General features: G+C 39.5%; 1 protein-coding gene across 1 annotated transcript in view; it reads right to left on the minus strand.

The window, feature by feature from the left end:
* Positions 1 to 23,624, minus strand: part of TTLL5 (tubulin tyrosine ligase like 5) — a 312,098-nt gene that overhangs the window by 60,293 nt on the left and 228,181 nt on the right. Inside the window, exon 32 of the mRNA XM_060095798.1 lies at positions 23,075 to 23,292. Within this exon, the coding sequence (XP_059951781.1) occupies positions 23,075 to 23,292 (218 nt within the window). The remainder of the gene's footprint in view (positions 1 to 23,074; positions 23,293 to 23,624) is intronic.

The raw sequence follows: 23,624 nt of genomic DNA on the forward strand, positions 1-23,624 counted from the left end.
CAAGCTGTCTCTTAATAAAGCTAATACACATCTTTTTTCCCTGTCAGCATCAGAATTAATCACTGTTTCTTCAACTGTGCACTAAATGAAGTAGCTGTCTTGTCATATAGAATATGCATCTTTAAGCATGAGAATTACACATAGTACAGTGGGATGCTCTTCCTATAAGAGAAGAATGCATCTCCCATCTTGTCCTGAGGGGAATATCAAGTAGAATCAGCCACTATCGAAATTGTACTTTCTCCTTCTCTCTGAATAGCTGAATGTGCAAAGTTAAATGTGTGTTGGATGCAGCTACATTACCTGTGGTGTCCTAATCACAGTACAAATGGAATACAAAGAGGTGGTTAAAGATGAATTCAGAAAAATGAGTTTAAAAGTATACAGGGACTTCCCTGGTGATCCAGTGGGTAAGACTCCCCGCTCCCAATGCAGTGGGCCTGGGTTCAATCCCTGGTCGGGGAACTAGGTCCCACGTGCATGCCACAACTAAGAGTCCACATGCCACAACTAAGAGCCTGCAAGCCACAACTAGGACCTGGAGTAGCCAAAATAAATTTAAAAAAAAAAAAGTTCAAGAGTTTTGTGGTGAGAAATACTGAAAAGATGGGATGAGGAAGGTGCCGTTAACTTTATATCACACAAAAGTTAGAGTTCAAACCAAGAAGAGTGCTAGGTATGACTATCTGATCCTGTAGTTTTCCTTAATTGTTATTCTCGAAAATGGTGCAAGTTCTAGGAGACGGAAAAGAGATGTAGTCCAAGGTTGAGTGTTAGAGGCTTACTACAATCTCAGCTGTGGTAAAGGGCTTAGTTCAGACCCTTCTCTGCAGGTGAACTGTCTCTAATTATCAAAAGCTGCTGAAGGTCAGGATTCCTGATTGACAGAGCCACTTAAAAACTGAAATAAGATATGTGGCCATATATGGCGGCAATGAAGAATTAGAAGAACTCCATTAACAGTGACATCTCCATGAAGGCAGGAACTCTCCTTGGGACATGTTCATAGCTAGTACCTAAAGAGTTTCCTTAAAAATTAAATATATACTTCCTAACCCAGAATTCAATTCACTTGCTCCATTTCTCTCTACTCCTCTTGCCTCTTCCATTTTCCTGCAGCCCAAGAAAGATCCTGATATGGGCATTGAGGGGAAACAGCTCTTCTGGGCCTTTCTAAGAAGTTGTTCAATAATACGTTACAAACAAATCCTATCTCTGTAAGTGGAAATATTGTCTTTAATAAATATTGCATTTATTATTTTGAAAGACTTCTTGTAGTGCAAGTCTCTACTTAGGGAATACAAGCTGATCAAATGGCTGGCTAGCAGTTCCACTGGCATCAAGACCACACCATGCAGCAGGCCTATATAACATGCCATCACCAAGGAGGGTTATAGTGAGTAAAACCCCCATTATCCATTTTGCTGGTAAGGGTGATGTGTCTTTTCATGGGTCTGTATTTCCTTTATTTGTGGTTTCCTCCCCACACCCCACCCCAGGCCATTATTTTAATCAGTGGAAGCTTTCCTGAAAGTGATATTCTTTCTTTAAGATCTGTTTTGTTCATTACTTCACAAGGTTGACTGTGGTCTGGTGCTATATTTCAAGGCTTTTCACATCTCTAACACAGAAGTACTAGTTTTCTATTTCACTGGTTTAGTGAAAGTCTATCTTGGATTCATGTCACCACATCAGGGATGACCATTCTGTAGAAGGAAGGACCCACAAAAGGAAAATGCTCAAGACTCTACAGAAAGAATAGAACGAGAAATGCTGATCTTGTCAGGGTGTGGCAAGTGGCCACGGTGGCATCTGTGAAGGTCCTGAAAAGAAAAACCCTCAAACTTGATCATTTTTATAAAATACCGGTGACAATCAACCACTTTTCAATTCTCAAAGGACAGAGGAAATCCTAAGATGCAAGTTAGGTTAAAGAACTGAATTCCAAAAAAAAGACTTTGACTTTTCTTAGCGAACGTTTACTCGCAGATTAAATATCTTATAATTTTCCTTACAACATACCTACGTGCACACAAGTGTTTGTGTAATGCTGTCCAGGGAGTACATATGCATTTCACGAACAGAAGCTAACATGCTACTCCTTAGCAAATAACAATTAGAACATTGTTAATGTGGGTCTGGTTCCAAAACCAATTTAAGAAACACTTAGTGAAGTCAACTTGTGTGCAGTAGTGGTGCACAGGGCTCATTTTATAAACATACTACACATTATCTAATGCATCATATTTCCTGTTACATTCCTTTTTATCCCTAATATTATTTATGTGGGACTTTCTGTTTTTCTTATTTATTAGTCATTGCAGAGGTAAGCCTCGCTATTGTCTGCTGTCAATTTCATTCATTCCTGCACCAAGTGTTTAATGAACATCTAACATGTGCCAGACACTGACTGAGGCACTGTTCTCTCATGTTCTCCCATGTGCCAGGCTGTTCTAAGTGATTTCTATATTTTTATTATTTTATTTTTATTAATTTACTCTGTTGTTTCTTTTATAGCATTTCAAGTTAAATGATTAACTCACTGATTTTCAATCCTTCCTGACTTTGTAATACATGTATCTAAGATTACAAGTTTACTTTCGAGTACAGTTTTGGCTATCCCACAAATTTGATATGTCATACTTTCATAGCCATTCAGTTCTAAATGTTTTATGATTTTCATTGTGACTACCTCTTTAACAACTGAGTATTATATACTCTATTTAAAAAAATTTCAAACACATAGGCCTTAAAAAAAAGATCTTATTATTTCTAAATTAAGTATATTTATTATAGTTATAGAGTGTGATATTGATGTTTTGAAACGGGTGGAGCCTTCATTTGTGACACAGTATGTGCTGCAGTTTTATAAATATTCCACGTATACTTTAAAAGCATGTATATTATCCCTTTTGGGCCCAGGAGTCTGTGCGTGGCTATTAATGTTTTCCTGTGAGTTGTGACTCATAAGGGGGTTGTAAAATCAATTTAGGGGACACAATCAGCATTTTAAACAGGATAGGAGCCCGCGTCCGTACCCCTCCCTCCCCCTGGCCTGAGTGAGCCAGAGTCCCCTAATCAGCTGCTCCTTTAACCCCGTCCTGTCTGAGTGAAGAACAGATGCCCTCAGGCGACTTACACGCAGAGGTGGGGCCAAATCCAAAGCTGAACCCTGGGAGCTGTGAGAACAAAGGACAGAAAGGGAAATCTCTCCCAGCAGCCTCAGGAGCAGCGGATTAAAGCTCCACAATCAACTTGATGTACCCTGCATCTGTGGAATACCTGAATAGACAACGAATCATCCCAAATTGAGGAGGTGGACTTTGGGAGCAAGATATATTATTTTTTCCCCTTTTGCTCTTTTTGTGAGTGTGTATGTGTATGCTTCTGTGTGAGATTTTGTCTGTATAGCTTTGCTTTCACCATTTGTCCTAGGGTTCTGTCTGTCCGTTTTTTTTTTTTTTTAACTTAAAAAATTTTTTTTCTTAAAAATTATTTTTTATTTTAATAACTTTATTTTACTTTACTTTATTTTATTTTATCCTCTTTCTTTCTATTTTTTCTCCCTTTTATTCTGAGCCATGTGGATGAAAGGCTCTTGGTGCTCCAGCCAGGAGTCAGTGCTGTGCCTCTGAGGTGGGAGAGCCAACTTCAGGACACTGGTCCACAAGAGACCTCTCAGCTCCACGTAGTATCAAATGGCGAAAATCTCCCAGAGATCTCCATCTCAACACCAACACCCAGCTTCACTCAACGACAAGCAAGCTACAGTGCTGGACACCCTATGCCAAACAACTAGCAAGACAGGAACACAGCCCCATCCATTACCAGAGAGGCTGCCTAAAATCATAAGGCCACAAACACCCCAAAACACACCACCAGACGAGGACCTGCCCAACAGAAAGACAAGATCCAGCCTCATCCACCAGAACACAGGCACTAGTCCCCTCCACCAGGAAGCCTACACAACCCACTGAACCAACCTTAGCCACTGGGGACAGACACCAAAAACAACGGGAACTACAAACCTGCAGCCTGCGAAAAGGAGACCCCAAACACAGTAAGTTAAGCAAAATGAGAAGACAGAAAAACACACAGCAGATGAAGGAGCAAGGTAAAAACCCACCAGACCTAATAAATGAAGAAGAAATAGGCAGTCTACCTGAAAAAGAATTCAGAATAATGATAGTAAAGATGATCCAAAATCTTGGAAATAGAATGGACAAAATACAAGAAACGTTTAACAAGGACCTAGAAGAAGTAAAGAGCAAACAATGATGAACAACACAATAAATGAAATTAAAAATTCTCTAGAAGGGATCAATAGCAGAATAACTGAGGCAAAAGAACGGATAAGTGACCTGGAAGATAAAATAGTGGAAATAACTACTGCAGACCAGAATAAAGAAAAAAGAATGAAAAGAACGGAGGACAGTCTCAGAGACCTCTGGGACAACATTAAATGCACCAACATTCAAATTATAGGGGTCCCAGAAGAAGAAGAGAAAAAGAAAGGGACTGAGAAAATATCTGAAGAGATTATAGTTGAAAACTTCCCTAATATGGGAAAGGAAATAGTTAATCAAGTCCAGGAAGCACAGAGAGTCCCATACAGGATAAATCCAAGGAGAAACATGCCAAGACACATATTAATCAAACTATCAAAAATTAAATACAAAGAAAACATATTAAAAGCAGCAAGGGAAAAACAACAAATAACACACAAGGGAATCCCCATAAGGTTAACAGCTGATCTTTCAGCAGAAACTCTGCAAGCCAGAAGGGAGTGGCAGGACATATTTAAAGTGATGAAGCAGAAAAACCTACAACCAAGATTACTCTACCCAGCAAGGATCTCATTCAGATTTGATGGAGAAATTAAAAACTTTACAAACAAGCAAAAGCTAAGAGAATTCAGCACCAGCAAACCAGCTTTACAACAAATGCTAAAGGAACTTCTCTAGGCAGAAAACACAAAAGAAGGAAAAGACCTACAGTAACAAACCCAAAACAATTAATAAAATGGGAATAGGAACATACATATTGATAATTACCTTAAATGTAAATGGATTAAATGCTCCCACCAAAAGACACAGAATGACTGAATGGATACAAAAACAAGACCCGTATACATGCTGTCTACAAGAGACCCACTTCAGACCTAGGGACACATACAGACGGAAAGTGAGGGGATGGAAAAAGATACTCCATGCAAATGGAAATCAAAAGAAAGCTGGAGTAGCAATTCTCATATCAGACAAAATAGACCTTAAAATAAAGACTACTAGAAGAGACAAAGAAGGACACTACATAATGACCAAGGGATCGATCTAAGAAGAGGATATAACAATTGTAAATATCTATGCACCCAACACAGGAGCACCTCAATACATAAGGCAAATACTAACAGCCATAAAAGGGGAAATCGACAGAAACACAATCATAGTAGGGGACTTTAACACCCCACTTTCACCAATGGACAGATCATCCAAAATGAAAATAAATAAGGAAACACAAGCTTTAAATGATACATTAAACAAGATGGACTTAGTTGATATTTATAGGACATTCCATCCAAAAACAACAGAATACACATTTTTATCAAGTGCTCATGGAACATTCTCCAGGATAGATCATATCTTGGGTCACAAATCAAGCCTTGGTAAACGTAAGAAAATTAAAATCGTACCAAGTATCTTTTCCGACCACCATGCTACGAGACGAGATATCAATTACAGGAAAAGATCTGTAAAAAATACAAACACAGGGAGGCTAAACAATACACTACTTAATAACAAAGTGATCACTGAAGAAATAAAAAAATACCTAGAAACAAATGACAATGGAGACTCGACGACCCAAAACCTATGGGATGCAGCAAAAGCTGTTCTAAGAGGGAAGTTTATAGCAGTACAATCCTACCTTAAGAAACATGAAACATCCCAAAAACAACCTAACCTTGCACCTAAAGTAATTAGAGAAAGAAGAACAAACCCCCCCCCCAAAGTTAGCAGAAGGAAAGAAATCATAAAGATCAGATCAGAAATAAATGAAAAAGAAACGAAGGAAACGATAGCAAACATCAATAATACTAAAAGCTGGTTCTTTGAGAAGACAAACAAAATTGATAAACCGTTAGCCAGACTCAACAAGAAAAAAAGCGAGAAGACTCAAATCAATAGAATTAGAAATGAAAAAGGAGAGGTAACAACTGACACTGCAGAAATACAAAGGATCATGAGAAATTACTACAAGCTATGCAATAAAATGGACAACCTGGAAGAAATGGACAAATTCTTAGAAATGCACAACCTGCCGAGACTGAACCAGGAAGAAATAGAAAATATGAACAGACCAATCACAAGCACTGAAATTGAAACTGTGATTAAATTTCTTCCAACAAACAAAAGCCCAGGACCAGATGGCTTCACAGGCGAATTCTATCAAACATGTAGAGAAGAGCTAACACCTATCCTTCTCAAACTCTTCCAAAATATAGCAGAGGGAGGAACACTCCCAAACTCATTCTACGAGGCCACCATCACCCTGATACCAAAACCAGACAAAGATGTCACAAAGAAAGAACAGTACAGGCCAATATCACTGATGAACATAGATGCAAAAATCCTCAACAAAATACTAGCAAACAGAATCCAACAGCACATTAAAAGGATCATACACCATGATCAAGTGGGGTTTATTCCAGGAATGCAAGGATTCCTCAATATACGCAAATCAATCAATGTGATATACCATATTAACAAATTGAAGGAGAAAAACCATATGATCATCTCATTAGATGCAAAGAAAGCTTTCTACAAAATTCAACACCCATTTATGATAAAAACCCTGCAGAAAGTAGGCATAGAGGGAACTTTCCTCAACATAATAAAGGCCATATATGACAAACCCACAGCCAACATTGTCCTCAGTGGTGAAAAACTGAAACCATTTCCACTAAGATCAGGAACAAGACAAGGTTGCCCACTCTCACCAGTATTATTCAACATAGTTTTGGAAGTTTTAGCCACAGCAATCAGAGAAGAAAAAGAAATAAAAGGAATCCAAAATGGAAAAGAAGAAGTAAAGCTGTCACTGTTTGCAGATGACATGATACTATACATAGAGAATCCTAAAGATGCTACCAGAAAACTACTAGAGCTAATCAATGAATTTAGTAAAGTAGAAGGATACAAAATTAATGCACAGAAATCTCTGGCATTCCTATATACTAATGATGAAAAATCTGAAAGTGAAATTAAGAAAATGCTCCCATTTACCATTGCAACAAAAAGAATAAAATATCTAGGAATAAACCTATATAAGGAGACAAAAGACCTGTATGCAGAAAATTATAAGACACTGATGAAAGGAATTAAAGATGATACAAATAGATGGAGAGATATACCATGTTCTTGGATTGGAAGAATCAACATTGTGAAAATGACTCTACTACCCAAAGCAATCTACAGATTCAGTGCAATCCTTACCAAACTACCACTGGCATTTTTCACAGAACTAGAACAAAAAATTTCACAATTTGTATGGAAACACAAAAGACCCCGAATAGCCAAAGCAATCTTGAGAACAAAAAATGGAGCTGGAGGAATCAGGCTCCCTGACCTCAGACTATACGACAAAGGTAGAGTAATCAAGACAGTATGGTACTGGCACAAAAACAGAAATACAGATCAATGGAACAGGATAGAAAGCCCAGAGATAAACCCACGCACATATGGTCATCTTATCTTTGATAAAGGAGGCAAGAATATACAGTGGAGAAAAGACAGCCTCTTCAATAAGTGGTGCTGGGAAAATTGGACATGTACATGTAAAAGTATGAAATTGGAACACTCCCTAACACCATACACAAAAATAAACTGAAAATGGATTAAAGACCTAAATGTAAGGCTAGACACTATAAAACTCTTAGAGGAAAACATAGGCAGAACACTCTATGACATAAATCACAGCAAGATCCTTTTTGACCCACCTCCTAGAGAAATGGAAATAAAACCAAAAATAAACAAATGGGACCTAATGAAACTTCAAAGCTTTTGCACAGCAAAGGAAACCATAAACAAGACCAAAAGACAACCCTCAGAATGGGAGATAATATTTGCAAATGAAGCAACTGACAAAGGATTAATCTCCAAAATTTACTAGCAGCTCATGCAGCTCAATAACAAAAAAACAACCCAATCCAAAAGTGGGCAGAAGACCTAAATAGACGTTTCTCCAAAGAAGATATACAGATTGCCAACTAACACATGAAAGAATGCTCAACATCATTAATCATTAGAGAAATGCAAATCAAAACTACAACGAGATATCATCTCACTCCGGTCAGAATGGCCATCATCAAAAAATCTAGAAACAATAATGCTGGAGAGGGTGTGGAGAAGAGGGAACACTCTTGCACTGTTGGTGGGAATGTAAATTGATACAGCCACTATGGAGAACAGTATGGAGGTTCCGCAAAAAACTACCGGTAGAACTACCATACGACCCAGCAATCCCACTACTGTGCATATACCCTGAGAAAACCATAATTCAAAAAGAGTCATGTACCAAAATGTTCATTGCAGCACTATTTACAATAGCCAGGACATGGAGCAACCTAAGTGTCCATCAACAGATGAATGGATAAAGAAGATGTGGCACATATATACAATGGAATATTACTTAGCCATAAAAAGAAACGAAATTGAGTTATTTGTAGTGAGGTGGATGGACCTAGAGTCTGTCATACAGAGTGAAGTAGGTCAGAAAGAGAAAAACAAATACCGTATGCTAACACATATATATGGAATCTAAGAAAAAAAAAAGGTCATGAAGAACCTAGGGGTAAGATGGGAATAAAGACACAGACCTACTAGAGAATGGACTTGAGGGTATGGGGAGGGGGAAGGGTAAGCTGTGACAAAGTGAGAGAGTGGCATGGACATATATACACTACCAAACGTAAAACAGATAGCTAGTGGGAAGCAGCCGCATAGCACAGGGCGATCAACTCGGTGGTTTGTGACCACCTAGAGGGGTGGGATAAGGAGGGTGGGAGGGAGGGAGACGCAAGAGGGAAGAGATATGGGAGTATATGTAAATGTATAATTGATTCACTTCGTTATAAAGCAGAAACTAACACACCATTGTAAAGCAATTATACTCCAATAAAGATGTTAAAAAAATAAAAGTCATTTCTAAAACACAAGTCTTTAGATTATAGCACACATCACAGTCTTTCTTTAAACCCAGTACCGTTTCTTTCGTGAGGCTGTTCGCAAGAACTAGCTTCTCAAGTCTCAGAAATAACATCCTGAGACTGAAATATCAAACTCTTCAATAAAGAAGGAGCCAGCACTTTATACTATCTCACTTGAGATCCAGTCAGGAAGACTTGGGTAAGCCTGAATGAACATGAACAACTACTACGGCTCTTCTCTCTTGGGTGTTATGACCATGGGTCAGTTGGTGTGAACTGTTCTGGCCTCCATGGCTTCACCTTTTCTACGAAATTTATAGTTCCAAAGTGTCATATCCTAGTGAGAGTTTAAAATCCCAGTGAGAGAAATAGGATCATCACCAACTTTACGGACTAGGTACACTCTCTCAAGCGTTTTCATGTGTAATTATGCTTCAGTGCATAATGTCTGTGAAAAATAAATAAATAAATAAATAAAAAGGATAGGAAGTAGTATTTCGTGAAACTTTTATTTCATATACATACATAGAGATATTTTTACTGGGTTGCATATAAAATGTATTTTTAAATTATGAGTGGTGGTCAAAAAAGATCAAAAGCCACTTACTAAAGCAAACTGTTAATTCTCCATTTCAAATATTCAAAATCTTCAGAAATTTTTGTTTGAGTTACATATCAGTTACTGATAGAAGTATATTTAAATAAATCACTCACCATGATAATTTGTGAATTTCTCTTAAATAATTTTGTTAGCTTTTGATTTATATATTTTGAAGTTAAGTGCATACAAGTGCTTTTCTTTATCCCTGTCAATGATTTTTGCTTAATTTCATTTTATCTATGGCTATACTAGTTTTCCTTCTAATTAGTATTGCATGGTTTACCTTTTTTCCAATCTTTGACCTTTCTGCAAGATTTTACTTTAGGTATGTCTCTCTTTTTTTTTTTTTTGTGGTACGCGGGCCTCTCACTGTTGTGGCCTCTCCCGTTGCGGAGCACAGGCTCCGGACGCGCAGGCTCAGCGGTCATGGCTCATGGGCCTATCCGCTCCGTGGCATGTGGGATTTTCCTGGACCGGGGCATGAACCCGTATCCCCTGCATCAGCAGGCGGACTCTCAACCACTGAGCCACCAGGGAAGCCCTCAAATTATTATTTTTTTGCCTTCTTTCTTGAATGACAATTTAGCTATATATAAAATTATAGACTGAAAGTTACTTTACCTTAACACTGTAAAGCTATCAGCTCTTGTCTTCTGCCACTTATTACTTCTGAAGAGAAGAATGCTGGTATTCTGTTTTCCTTTGTAGTTAAAGTGAGTTTTCTTTCAGATAATACGTGAGACTCCCCATTTACGCTTGATGGTCTGCACTGTCACTATGATATGTCTGGAGGTGCATTTATTTTGGTACAAGAAATGATTTTTTTTTTTAGCTGAGGACTCATATCTTTCTCCCGTTCCAGAAAATTCTCAGTTATTATTTTTTAAAGTATTGCTTGTTCATCTATCCTTCAGCTCTCTCTTCTGATATTCCTATCAGAGTCACATGTCATGCTCCACAAGATACTGCTAGATACATCATCTAATATGTCTGACCATTCAAAAATATTAATTTCATCTGCAAGGAATTCATGGTCCAGTTGCTGATTCTGCTGGCAATCCTTCTTAATATTAGATTTATTCATGCGTTTTAGAATTTTGGTTTGCAGGCTCATTTTGAACAGAAATCATTTCCCCCCTTTGTCTCCCTACTTGCTCACCCCTCCCTGTCTGAAGACTTTACAGTTGCCTCTACCCAGTCCCCCTGACCCCAGTCCAGAACCAGACTTTACAGTGGTATTCTGGTGCCCCTGCCTCAGAGATAAATAGAAATCCAGGTGGGTTCTGAGACATGAACAGTTGTAAGGGTATTTCATTATCTTTCTAACTCTGTAGGCCCATAGCCTTACATAAAGATGGAGCCTCAGCCAGGGGGTCCATGTCAGCTTTGTCAGTCTCCCTGTAGAAGAGCCCAGTGCATTCTTTAGCTCAGGATTTTTCAAGCTTGGTACTACTGACATTTTGGACTGGATAATTCTTCACTGTGGGGAACTGTCCTGTGCTTTGCAGGATGTTTAGTAGCATCCCTAGACTCTACTCATTAGATGCCAGTAGCAACACCCCTCCCCCACTGCTCAATTATGACAACCAATGACTCCAGACATTGTCAAATGTCCTCTGGGGGGCAACATCATCTCCAGTTGAAAAAAATCACTGTTTTATTTTCTACTAATGAGTCTCTCCTCTTGGGTAGGGTACTCTCAGGCCCCAGTATGCCACAAGAGCTGAGCTCCAGGCTGCCACTGCCTGCTTCCACAGCAGGGCTCAGAAAACTTGTTGCTTCAGCCTCATTCACTGATTGCTATTCATTTCTGTACACTTTGGGGCCAAGGAGATGCTTTCCTTGTTTCTTTTTTCTTCTTTAAGCTTTTTATCTATCACTGCTATTTGAAGCAGAGGTGGACTACTAAGTGAGAACTTACGGAGCCAACTTGACTGGAAGTCAGTAAGTCCAAATCTAATCTTTTGTTTTGTTTGAAACTAAGCCTTTGCCTTCAGTAGTCATGAGAGTTATTAGTGTTCAGGAAATCAGAATGTGTGTGAATTTCCATAGCCTTGCTAGCTAGAGCCAAATCATACTTATGAATATCAGTTTACTAACAACAAAAGTGAGATTTCTTTTAACAGGGAACAATAACGGCAGCAGGAATTATAAACTACACCAACCAGCATGCAATGGACACTTAATATATGTCAGAGAAATGCATGATCTCCTCTAATCCTAAGAACAGCTCCACGACATAGGTAATATTTTGCAGATAACAAAACAGAAGCTTAGAGGTATCCCTAACTAACAGTCAATTAAGTAAAGAAGCCAGGATTCAAGTCTACTTTGAAATCTTGGGATATTAGCAGTTGTACTCTACTGCCTCCCATACACTACTCTACATGGTCTAAATAACTGACAAAGAGATAACTGTTGTTTAGTGATCCTTGATGCATTCACCTTGATGCAAAATGCTATGTTGCCACCATCTCTATCTTCACCACCACCTCCTTCACTACCATTTCCTGAGAACTTATCATGAATATAAGCTGTATCAGGGGCTGAACTTCTCTCTTGTCTCTCGAAAACAACCTTCATGAAAAGAGGGATCATGTCTGTCTCATCCACTGGTGTCATCACCAACATTTAGAGCAACGCACAGCAGTGCACATTCAATATATATATGATAAAAGGATGAAGACAAGATATCTGTCCCTAATAGACTTAACGAAAAGCAGAACACATATGAAAAAGAAAAATAAGACAAGGAGGCAGATGGAAGAGTCAGCTGAGGAGTTGAGAATGGGGCATCCGGTCAAGCTGCGTCAAGATGATAAATTAGAACCTGATGTCGAATAAAAGGCAGGACTTAGATTCAAGATAGTTAAGGGCATTCTGTGCAGGGGGCATGACATGAGCAGGTAGGAACGATGAATGGAGCCATGTGTGAAGCAGACTGGAAACAGGACAGAGGACAGACAGCAGAGGGCTTCAATGTCCAGAGCAAGGACTCTCAACTTTACCTTGCAGGCAGCTGGAAGCCTCCAAATATTTCAGGAAAAAGGTTCAAAGAACTACTTTAGAGATGATATATATATATTTTTTTTTCTTTTTGCGGTATGCGGGCCTCTCACCGTTGTGGCCTCTCCCGCTGCGGAGCACAGGCTCCGGATGCGCAGGCCCAGCGGCCATGGCTCACGGGCCCAGCCGCTCCGCGGCATATGGGATCCTCCCAGACCGGGGCACAAACCCGCATCCCCTGCATCGGCAGGCGGACTCTCAACCACTGCGCCACCAGGGAGGCCCTAGAGATGATATTTTAAAATTGCTTCCTAGGCCTATGTGTGTACCCTATTTCTTTAAGAACCCATTTGGATAGTTTGAAAGCTTCTACCTTGTTCTACTTGGGTTTTCTTTTTATTCAAGAACCAATTTTGATAGTTCATATTTTTCAAAATATTATCTTTCATCTAGTTTAAAAAATTTAGTAGCGTACGATTGTGTGCAGTGTCCTCATAATTTTTCAATCTCCCCTATATCTACTTTTAAAAACTTCTATTTTTAATTCTCTTATTTTTCTGGCAGAACTGTGTTTATTTTCTCCTTCCCTGTCCCCCTACCCCGAACTAAACAAGGTTTTGGATTTAACTAATTTTTCTGCTTGCTTTTCAGTTTATATTGCTTTCTTCTTGATTTCCTTTGATCTGTTTTTCTTAGCTTTGTTTTATTGACCCTTTTCTAACTTCTAGAGATGGAAGCTTAGTTCAGGTATGACAAATATGTGGCGTGCATATTCACTACGCTCAACATCAGACATTACTAATCTATCATCACAGCACTCTGTCTTGTTGAGCTCACAAAGTCCTCATAATTCCTTTTAACGTGACACTCTGCTGTAATCAGCTGAAACCACTATATTGGTTGAAGCTAATTTGCCATTTGTATCTTGGTTAATTTCTCTACAATCTTTGCATATTTAACACTGAAAATAATTATGAATTTACCTTTGAGTGTATCTTTGCCTAAATTTCAAGTATAAGTTTTGATACATATAATTCTTTTTTTCATTTTAAAAAATTATTTCAGCTTTATTGACTTGACATAAAATTACAAGATATTCAAAGTACATCGTGGTGATTTGACATACATATGAATTGTGGAAGGATTCCCCTATCTAGTTATTTACCTCACATCTATTACCTCACATACTTACCTTTTTCTTTCTTCTTCTCCTTCTCCTTCTCCTTGGTGAGAACATCTAAGTTCTACTCTCTTAGCAAATTTTTTTTTTCTTTTTTTTTTTTTGCGGTACGCGGGTCCCTCACTGTTGTGGCCTCTCCCGTTGCGGAGCACAGGCTCTGGACGCGCAGGCTCAGCGGCCATGGCTCACGGGCCCAGCCGCTCCGCGGCATGTGGGATCTTCCCAGACTGGGGCACGAACCCGTGTCCCCTGCATTGGCAGGCAGACTCTCAACCATTGCGCCACCAAGGAAGCCCAGCAAATTTCAATTATACAATACAGTGTTATCAACTATAGTCACCATATTTTACATTAGATCCTCAGACTTTATTTTTATTCACTTATAGCTGGAAGTTTGTACCCTTTTACCAACCTCTCCCTATTTCTCCCTACCCCAGCCCCTGGCAACAACTTTTCTGTTTCTATGAGTTTGACTTTTTTTTTTTTATTCCACACATAAAAGATACCATGCAGTATTTGCCTTTCTCTGTCCAGCTTCACTTAGCATAATGCCCTCAAGATCCACCTATGTTGTTACAAATGGCAGGATTTACTTCTTTCTCATGGCTGAATAATATTCCACTATATATATATATATATATATATATATATATATATATATATATATATATATATATATATATATATATATATGAGACACATCTTCTTTATCTATTCATCCACTGATGGACACTTTGGTTGTTTCCATATCTTAGCTATTGTGAATAATGCTGCAATGAACACGGGAAGTGCAGATATCTTTTCAACATCCGGTTTTCATTTCCTTTGGCTATATACCCAGGAGCGGGGTTGCTGGATCATGTGGTAGTTCTATTTTTAATTTTTTGAGGAACCTCCATACTGTTTCCCATAGTGGCTGTACCAACTTACATTCCCACCAACAGTGCAGAAGGGTTCCTTTTCTTCACATTCTTGCCGACACTTGCTATCTCTTATCTTTTTGATGACAATCATTCTAACAGGTATGAGGTAGTATCTCCCGTGGTTTTGATTTGCCTTTCCCTGATGATTAGTGATGTTGAACACCTTTTCCTGTGCCTGTTGGCCATCTGTATGTCTTCTTTGGAAAAATGTCTATTCAGTTCCTCTGCCCATTTTTTAATTGGATTGTTTTTTGCTATTGAGTTTATGAGTTCTTTATATAACTGGATATTAACCCCTTATCAGATGCATGATTTACAAGTATTTTCTCCCATTCAGTAGGTTGCCTTTTCATTTTGTTGATTTCCTTTGCTGTGTAGGAACTTTTAGATTTGATGTAGTTCCACTTATTTATTTTTGCTTTTGTTGTCAAATCCAAAAACTCATCGCCAAGACCAAGTCAAGGAGATTACTGCCTATGTTTTCTTTTAGGAGTTTTATGGTTTCCATTCTTACATTCAAGTCTTTAATTCATTTTGAGTTAATTTTTGTGTATATTTTAAGATAGTAGTCCAGTTTCATTCTTTTGCATGTGGCTATTCAATTTTTCCAACACCATTTATCGAAGAGACTGTCCTTTCCCCCTTGTGTATTCTTGGCTCCTTTGTCGTAAATTAATTGACCATACATGTCTGGATTTATTTCTGGGATCTCTATTCTGTTCCACTGATCTATGTGTCTGTTTTTATGCCAATACTGTTTTGATCACTGTAGCTTTGTAATATCATTTCAAATCAGGGAGCATGATGCCTCCAGCTTTGTTTTCCTTTCTCAAGATTGCTTGGGCTATTTGGGTCTTCTGTGGTTCCATAAAAATTTTAGGATTTTGGTTCTATTTCTGCGAAAAATGCCATTGGAATTGTGATAGGGATTACACTGAATCTGTAGATTGCTTTGGGAAGTCTGGACATTTTAACAATATTAATTCTTCCAATCCATAAGCATGGAATATCTTTCCATTTATTTTTGTCTTCAATTTCTTTAATCAGTGCCTTATAGCGTTCAGTGAACAGATCTTCTCACCTCCTTGGTTATATTTATTCCTAGGTATTTTATTCTTTCTGATGTAATTGTAAAAGGCACTCTTTTCTTAATTTCTCTTTCTTATAGTTTATGGTTAGTGTAGAGAAATTCAACTGATTTCTGTATCTTAATTTTTTTTGTTTTTAAGAAGATGTTGGGGGTAGGAGTTTATTAATTAATTTATTTATTTTGCTGTGTTGGGTCTTCGTTTCTGTGCGAGGGATCTCTCTAGTTGTGGCAAGCGGGGGCCACTCTTCATCGCGGTGCGTGGGCCTCTCACTATCGTGGCCTCTCCCGTTGCGAAGCACAGGCTCCAGACACGCAGGCTCAGTAGTTGTGGCTCACGGGCCCAGCTGCTCCACGGCATGCGGGATCTTCCCAGACCAGGGCTCAAACCCGTGTCCCCCGCATTAGCAGGCAGACTCTCAACCACTGCACCACCAGGGAAGCCCTGTGTATTAATTTTGTATCCTGAAATTTTACTGAATTCATGTATGAGTTCTAACAGTCTTTTGGTGGGGTCTTTAGGGTTGTATGCAACCTGTATGCAATATCATGTCATCTACAAATAGTGGCATTCTGCAAATAGACAGTTTTACTTCTTACTTTCCACACTGATGCCTTTTATTTCTTTTTCTTGCCTAACTGCTGAATAAAAGTGGCTAGAGTGGGCTTTCTTATCTTGTTCTGATATGTACAGTTTTTATTTTCAAGGTAGTTTCCAAAATAATTTTGATCCAAGTTACTGAAAAGAATGTTTTAACATTCTAAAATTATTTGGACATTTGTCTAGATTTTTAATATCTCATTTTATTGTAAAGTGGTCAGAGAATGAAGACTGTATAATTTCCATTTTTTTAGGATTTACACTGAAATAGTTTCGTTTTGAAAAATACTCCCTGGGAGCTCTGCAGGGCATAAAACTGCATGTCTGTTAATTTAATCTCATTAATTATATTGTTCAAAACCTTTTATGTCCTTATGTTAGGTCTGTTTTGCCTCTAATAATGACTATTCTATTCTCATTCTGGAATTCACTATTTTAGGTTGAAACTGTCTTTTCTCTCATCATTTTTACCTTTGTATACTTTTTCCTCAGAATTTTGGCAGAATTTTAAAAATCTGTCCTGAATTTCATTAATTCAACTTTCTGCAGGGCCCAATCTTGATTCACTGTGTTCAACCCAATTTTTCACTCAGGTGTTCTCATTTCCATTTAATCGTTCCTGACCCCAGACTGCTTGCTCTCTCTTAGATAGATTTTTCTAGCTCTACACGCCAATGCACATCAGGGATTTTCTAAAATGTTGCTTTCTTTCTTGATTAAACTTATTTTAGAGGTTGGCAGCTCCTCTGAATCTTCTCCACGGAGCTTTCTTTTAAGCTATACTATCTACTCCCAGGCCCCAAGATTTTAAAATATTTGCTCATCCTCGGAGAAGAAAGTCTAAGTTTGCTAATAAGGACACAGGATTACAGAGAAACTGATAGGAATTCTATCAAAGGCTATTTTAAGTTTCTGTCCAAACCTTTAAAAAAGGGATTTTCATAATCAGATAAGAAAGAAGGGAAGTGAGAAATGGGAAATGCCCAACATTTATATTACCATTTTAACATCCCAGCAAGCAGGAATGAGAAGGAATCACCAAAGGAAGATCCATCATTTTATGACTCTCACGTATTTCTCTCCCCACCAGACCATACATATCCCAATGACAACTTTTGGCTAGAAGTGATTACTAGTACCTAGTTCTCTGACTGATGTCATCGTCGTCATGCCCAAACCAACTCCTAAGATCTCCTAATGCCACCACTGAGGTCCAAACGCTGAGGGCTGGTAGAGGAAAGGGAGGCTAAGTGGTGACTCCTCAACTGGCCCTTAGCTCTTTCTAGCCCCAGGCCTACCCCTTAGAGTGAGAGGGCATTGTCTGGTGTATTCCAGGGCTCCCACTATTTTCCTACACTGCACTCCCATAGACAGGTAGTATATAAAGCCCTCGATGTTGTTGTTCCATCCAATCCTTCTTGTGCTACATCTAACAGACATTTCCCCAACACCGCAGTATGAGGGTGACACTAATTCCTCCTCCTCTTGAGTATTTCATTGGCCACTTAAGTGGTAAAACTGGCATGGAAAGGAAGGGACGTGAGTTCCTAAGTGCTGACACTGCAATGTCCCAAAGGCAGTATTTTAGGATGATTAATCTGCCACTTGCTATATAGAATGGATGTGAATGGACTGGTGGGGGTGGGGGAGGGGTCTGAAATCAGTGGTCTACTGAGAAGAGTATGGGCTTAGCACAGTGGGTGATATGAATTCTGGCTTTGGTTCTGCCACTGACCATCTGTATACCTTGCTACACCCAAAGCCCGACATTGTGCCTTCATCCAGGCCTTTATCTTACAGCACTGAAAGTCTATGATTATATATTTGGGAAATGCACAATTTAGAAATCTTATATTTAAGGATGGATATGCTACAGATTCAATTATATTTCTTGAAACTACATATAATAAAGGGCTGAAAGGCTGAGAGAAGATGGTTAACCTATAATATGACATCTTCAGTGCTCACATCAAGACTCTACTTTTGGACCATTGTAACTCCTGATCACTTTGCCTCCTGTTAATGACTCATATGTTAAAAAGATATAGCATATTTTTTTCCTGATCCTTATTTGTATATTTTTCTGACATTAACCTCTGAGCACCTCCATCATACTGCTGACATCACCAAATGTTTCAGTCACATTAACTGGTATTTGGTTTAACATGCTCCCGGGCTCTCGATTGCTTTCCTCCTTCCTACTCCCTAGCAGCCTTTAGCAAACACCACTGTCCTGGGTGCTGACACAGAACGGCAGTTGACTTCAATTTCTACTGAGGTCACCCTGAGGCAGGATATCCTAAAACCTGGCAAGGAAAGGTAACCCTAGCTATTTAAAGAAAAGTCCTTTAGTTAATACATTATTGACTGGGGGATTTTTGCAGAAACTAATGCCTGTGGCCGTAATACGTCTCCGGTCAAAAATGTGTTAAGTCTGGTGTTTCTCATACAGTTTTCTTTCTTCAGAGAAGTCCCAAGGTAAACAGCTTTGACCCAGTCCTTCCACATTCATCTCGAGTCTATGAGTTTTGCCCACCTCCCTGGCAAACTTTAATCATCTCAGGTTTCTCTCTCCATATTTCCTGGAGAGTGTGATGCTGGTTCTGAAAAAAACAAAGGTCTTTTACAAGGAAGGAACAGCTCATATGCATGCAGTTGTTCACAGGCTGTCATCCTTCCTAGTTCAGCTGACTGCTTGGAAGAAATACCACAAATAGTTTTGAAAGGAGGATCTGAAGTTGGTACTAAATTATGAAGTGTTACAAACATTAAAGAGGAAAATCAAAAAAGGGTATTGGCACCATGGAAAAGGTAAAAAAAATTTCTAAATCACTCTCTTCACAGAATTGACAAGTGAGATTTAGCTAAAGGAAATATAAATATATGAATTTGAGAACTATAACAAAGAACTGTTGGGCCAAGAAAGGATGAGGAAAATGGCTGTAAAACATCAAAATTAAAAAACAAACGTGTTCATAAAAAAGCTTTCAACAGAACAGACTGAAAACAGGTTATTTTGGTTAATGATTCAGTGGGGACAGTGGGTTTTGTTTTACAGATGGGAAGCTGAAACCTTTAGAGGAAAAGTGACTTGACTACTATCATAAAGAAACAGGACCCCATTGTTCTGATTCTCAATTCCCTTTGCACCAAAATCCAAACGACATTCCATCTTTTATGTTCCATTGTTCTCTAGATTCAACCCTCTAGGATGTGGAAACTTTGATGCTCTTGGAAATTGTTTCTATATTTGTCCAGTGCCAACTGCTGTGCTAGGAGAAGCCTGAAGTTCAACCCAAAAACACAGGGCTTGGCACGGTCAAAAGCTCATTACAACTTCTCATTAGCTGTGTCTCTTGGGACAACTATGGCATTCCTGAGTGTGACTCTGTATCTCCGTCCAGTCATAACTGAGGGTTCCTGATTAATCTGAACTGAGCCCGAATAAAGGCCGCAATAAGCTCCAAGCAAATGAAGCAACACATCTTGCAGGAAGAAAGTAAAAAATTACGTGAAAATTTCTTGATGTGCCAACTTAGTATTAACCATAATACCTAACACTTATTTAGCATTTATTATGTACCAGGCACTGTATTTGTGCTTGACATTCATTAATTCATTTATTTCTCTTAAAAACCCCATGAGGCAGGTACTATTATTATCCCTATTTTAAATAGGAAACTGAGTCACACAGATGTTAAGTAACTTACTATGCTTGCTACTAGGAACAAGAATTACTTCAGAACAATAAGAATAGTGTATCGACTGATACTCAGGATCCTGATTTCGGGAGCCATGAAAGGTTTCTCTAGATTAAAAATAACTTCATCAATCCAAATAAAGTATGGAGTTTAGTTCATAGTAATGTAGCGATGACAGTTTCTTAGTATGGCACAGTCTTCAAATGTACCATGGCAGTATAGGATGTTAACCGTGGGGAAATCTCGGTTTATTTATCTTTTTGTGTACTATCTTGACAGCTTTTCTGTAAATCTAAAATAAGTCTTAAATAAAAAGATTATTTAAAAAAACTTTATCTGGATACTTCCTAGGGGGAACTTTTCATGGAGTCAGTTCAGAGAAGAACAATGCTATTCTTTTTCCTAAGAGTCGGAAGCATATTGGAAACAGCAGGGGCCTCACGGCACTACAGTTTACATATAAGGGAAAGGATGTTCAGGTCTCCATTAGTGCTAACTTACTTAGCTTCAGAGACTTGTGCTAGAGTTTTAAAGGCAAATTGGAAACTATTTCCTGGAACAACGCCTCATAGCATGCCTTTTGATACTTGGATTATATTTCTTAAATTCTGAAGAAATCTTGCTTTCCCCCCCTCTTCTGTGCTTTTTTGGTGCTGAGCTGCTTCCGGTTTTCCCACACTCCTGCCCGTCAGAGAGAAGAAACCACAAAAATGCAGCAAAGCAAAGTTTGTCCATAGAGCTGCAATTCCATCTCAGAAGCCTGAAGTGCTCTTCTGCCAGCAGTGAGTTCAGGGCAGTGAGTGGGGTCCTCGGATGTCCAGCCCTGCTGCCTGCTGACGGAGCCCCCCTCTCCACCAGCAGACTAGCCACAGGGGCACCACGGGCCGTCTCAGCAATAACTGGAAAAGCCGCAAACGAGGAGCACACTGGCAAATTCAACATTCCTATCCAACTCACTGATATTCCCACCTAACCGTGGGCTTCTCAAACCTGGGAATGAAAGTGTGGTTTTGGAATGCTTATAATGGTTACTAAGGCTTACTGAGTTCTTAAATGTGCTAGGTCTTGTGCTATGTACTTTACAGATATTAAGTCTGCTAATATTGATCAACTGTCCTATGAAGCAAATACACTTTGTTATCCCCACTTCACAAATAAGGAAACTGAAGTCAAGAGTTTAAGTAATTTGTAACTTGTCGAAGATCTCACGTTAATAAAGTGTGTGTGTGTGTCTGTGTGTGTGTGTGTGTGTGTGTAGGGGTGGGTGGGTGGGATGGGACACAGGCAGGCTGGCTCCAGAGGCTGCACCCTTAAGGATTCAAGGCTATTCTTTTTAGGGTGAGGGACCATACACCCTTCTGATCGTTCTATTGGCTCTCAACCACGAACTGCAGCCTTCCCCCTGCCCTCTCCTACTGCTCCACATAGTTCTATAAAGTCATTACGATGCCTGTTATTCTTAGAACAGTGCTTGGCACTTGGTAGGCACTGAATAAACGTTTGTTGGATAAATGAATAATGGCAGCAATACAATTAAAACCACCACGAGGGATTGTTTTCAATCCAAATCCAGAATTTGATTCATTATCCAAGGGGGGAAAAACACTAACTGCTTTTTCTATGCCCTAGGATTCCTTCTTACAACTAAAATTGATTTTGTGAAAGACAAATGAATGGGGAGCCTCAATGAGAACAAGAGAAATACACAAACCTCCTCTAGGCATTTATCCATCAGGGAATGCCTGCCTCTTCCAGACATCTTTGGTAAGTTCTCCAATTTTAAATGGAGAGAGGCTGTTAGAACCAACACTCCTTTTACCAGTCCATTTCTGGTTTACTAGGGAAGATGGCTGGAGGTACAGTGAAGGATGTGACCTAAAAAACGTGATTCAGGGGCTTCCCTGGTGGCGCAGTGGTTGAGAGTCTGCCTGCCGATGCGGGGAACACGGGTTTGTGCCCCGGTCCGGGAGGATCCCACATGCCGCGGAGCGGCTGGGCCCGTGAGCCATGGCCGCTGGGCCTGCACGTCCGGAGCCTGTGCTCAACAACAGGAGAGGCCACAACAGTGAGAGACCCGCATACCGCAAAATAAAAAACCCCCCCAAAAAAAAAACGTGATTCAGGTACGGAAATGTCTTTTCTGAGGTAAAATAGGTAGATGACAAAAGGTATTAGAAACATTGTTGCTACACAGAGCCTGATGACTAATGTCAATGAAGTTAATCCCTCTAATGAAATCCCAATCCTATGTCTTCCCTTTCAAATGCCTAAAAATGAACAAACAAGGGTGGGGGTGAGGGAAGAGTATTGCATTTTATCTGAAATATATATGAAAAGATCTAACTCTGTAGAATGGCCAAAAGAAGAACACATCCGGGAGGAAGTTTTCATTTCCTCCCTCCAAGCCCACAGCTCAGCACTGTTACCCAGTGCACTGTCTGACTGAGGCTCCTGCTAGAGGCCCGAAGAGTTAGTTAGCAATGACCCTGAACCCTGCCAGTGGCAGCACTCATCACAACCACTGGGGAACATAAAAGAGCAGTGTCTGCCCCTCCCACAGGGTACAGCCTTGACATTGGCCATGTTGCAATAGCTCCCCAGGTGATTCTAATTTGTAGCCAGGGCTGAGAACCAGTTAGTCTTTATTCCCCATCAGGTGTTCTTTTCAACATTTCAGCACAAACTGTCTTGAGCCTCCAGAAACAGAGAGTACCATTAGCATAGAATTGATACAACTCAGAAGAGACTGAACAGAAGATTACTGAAAACTTACTTGGAAGCCCTCTGGGATGCTGCCTTTCTGAGGACTTGTTTGTGAGTGGATGGGGGTTTGGGGACCAGGGAGGAGGAAGCACTTGGAGCTGGCACCACTTTTTGTGGCAGAGTGGTTGGCTTCTGGCCACTAGCTGTGGCGCTTGAAATTCTGCAAGCTGCACCGTTATTTATTGTCCATAAATTGGAGTTAGGTAGTGTCTGGTTGCCAAAGATCACCTACGAGAAAAAGAAAAAAATGAAAGATGGAGATGCCCTTCACAAATTAGTTTGCTGTAAGTCAGTAACTGGTTTGCAGTCCTGAGGTGGGACAAAAGGAAATGGGAAACCATTAAAATTAAGTAATTTTTAAGGAAAAACTTCTCCTCCAATAAAGCCAATGCAGGTTTAGGTTCAGGGAAGGAAAATCTCTTTTAGCAGAGAGTTGAGATTATCTTGCTGAAAGTACACTGGAGTAGGACTCAGGGCGGCTGGGTACTGTGTATTGTCCATATGCGTGAATTAGAGAAGCATTTGGTCTCTCTCAGTCTTAGTAGCCCTTCATTGTTAAA

This window comes from Mesoplodon densirostris, chromosome 4 (assembly GCF_025265405.1).
Source record: "Mesoplodon densirostris isolate mMesDen1 chromosome 4, mMesDen1 primary haplotype, whole genome shotgun sequence".
Classification (NCBI taxonomy): Eukaryota; Metazoa; Chordata; class Mammalia; order Artiodactyla; family Ziphiidae; genus Mesoplodon; species Mesoplodon densirostris.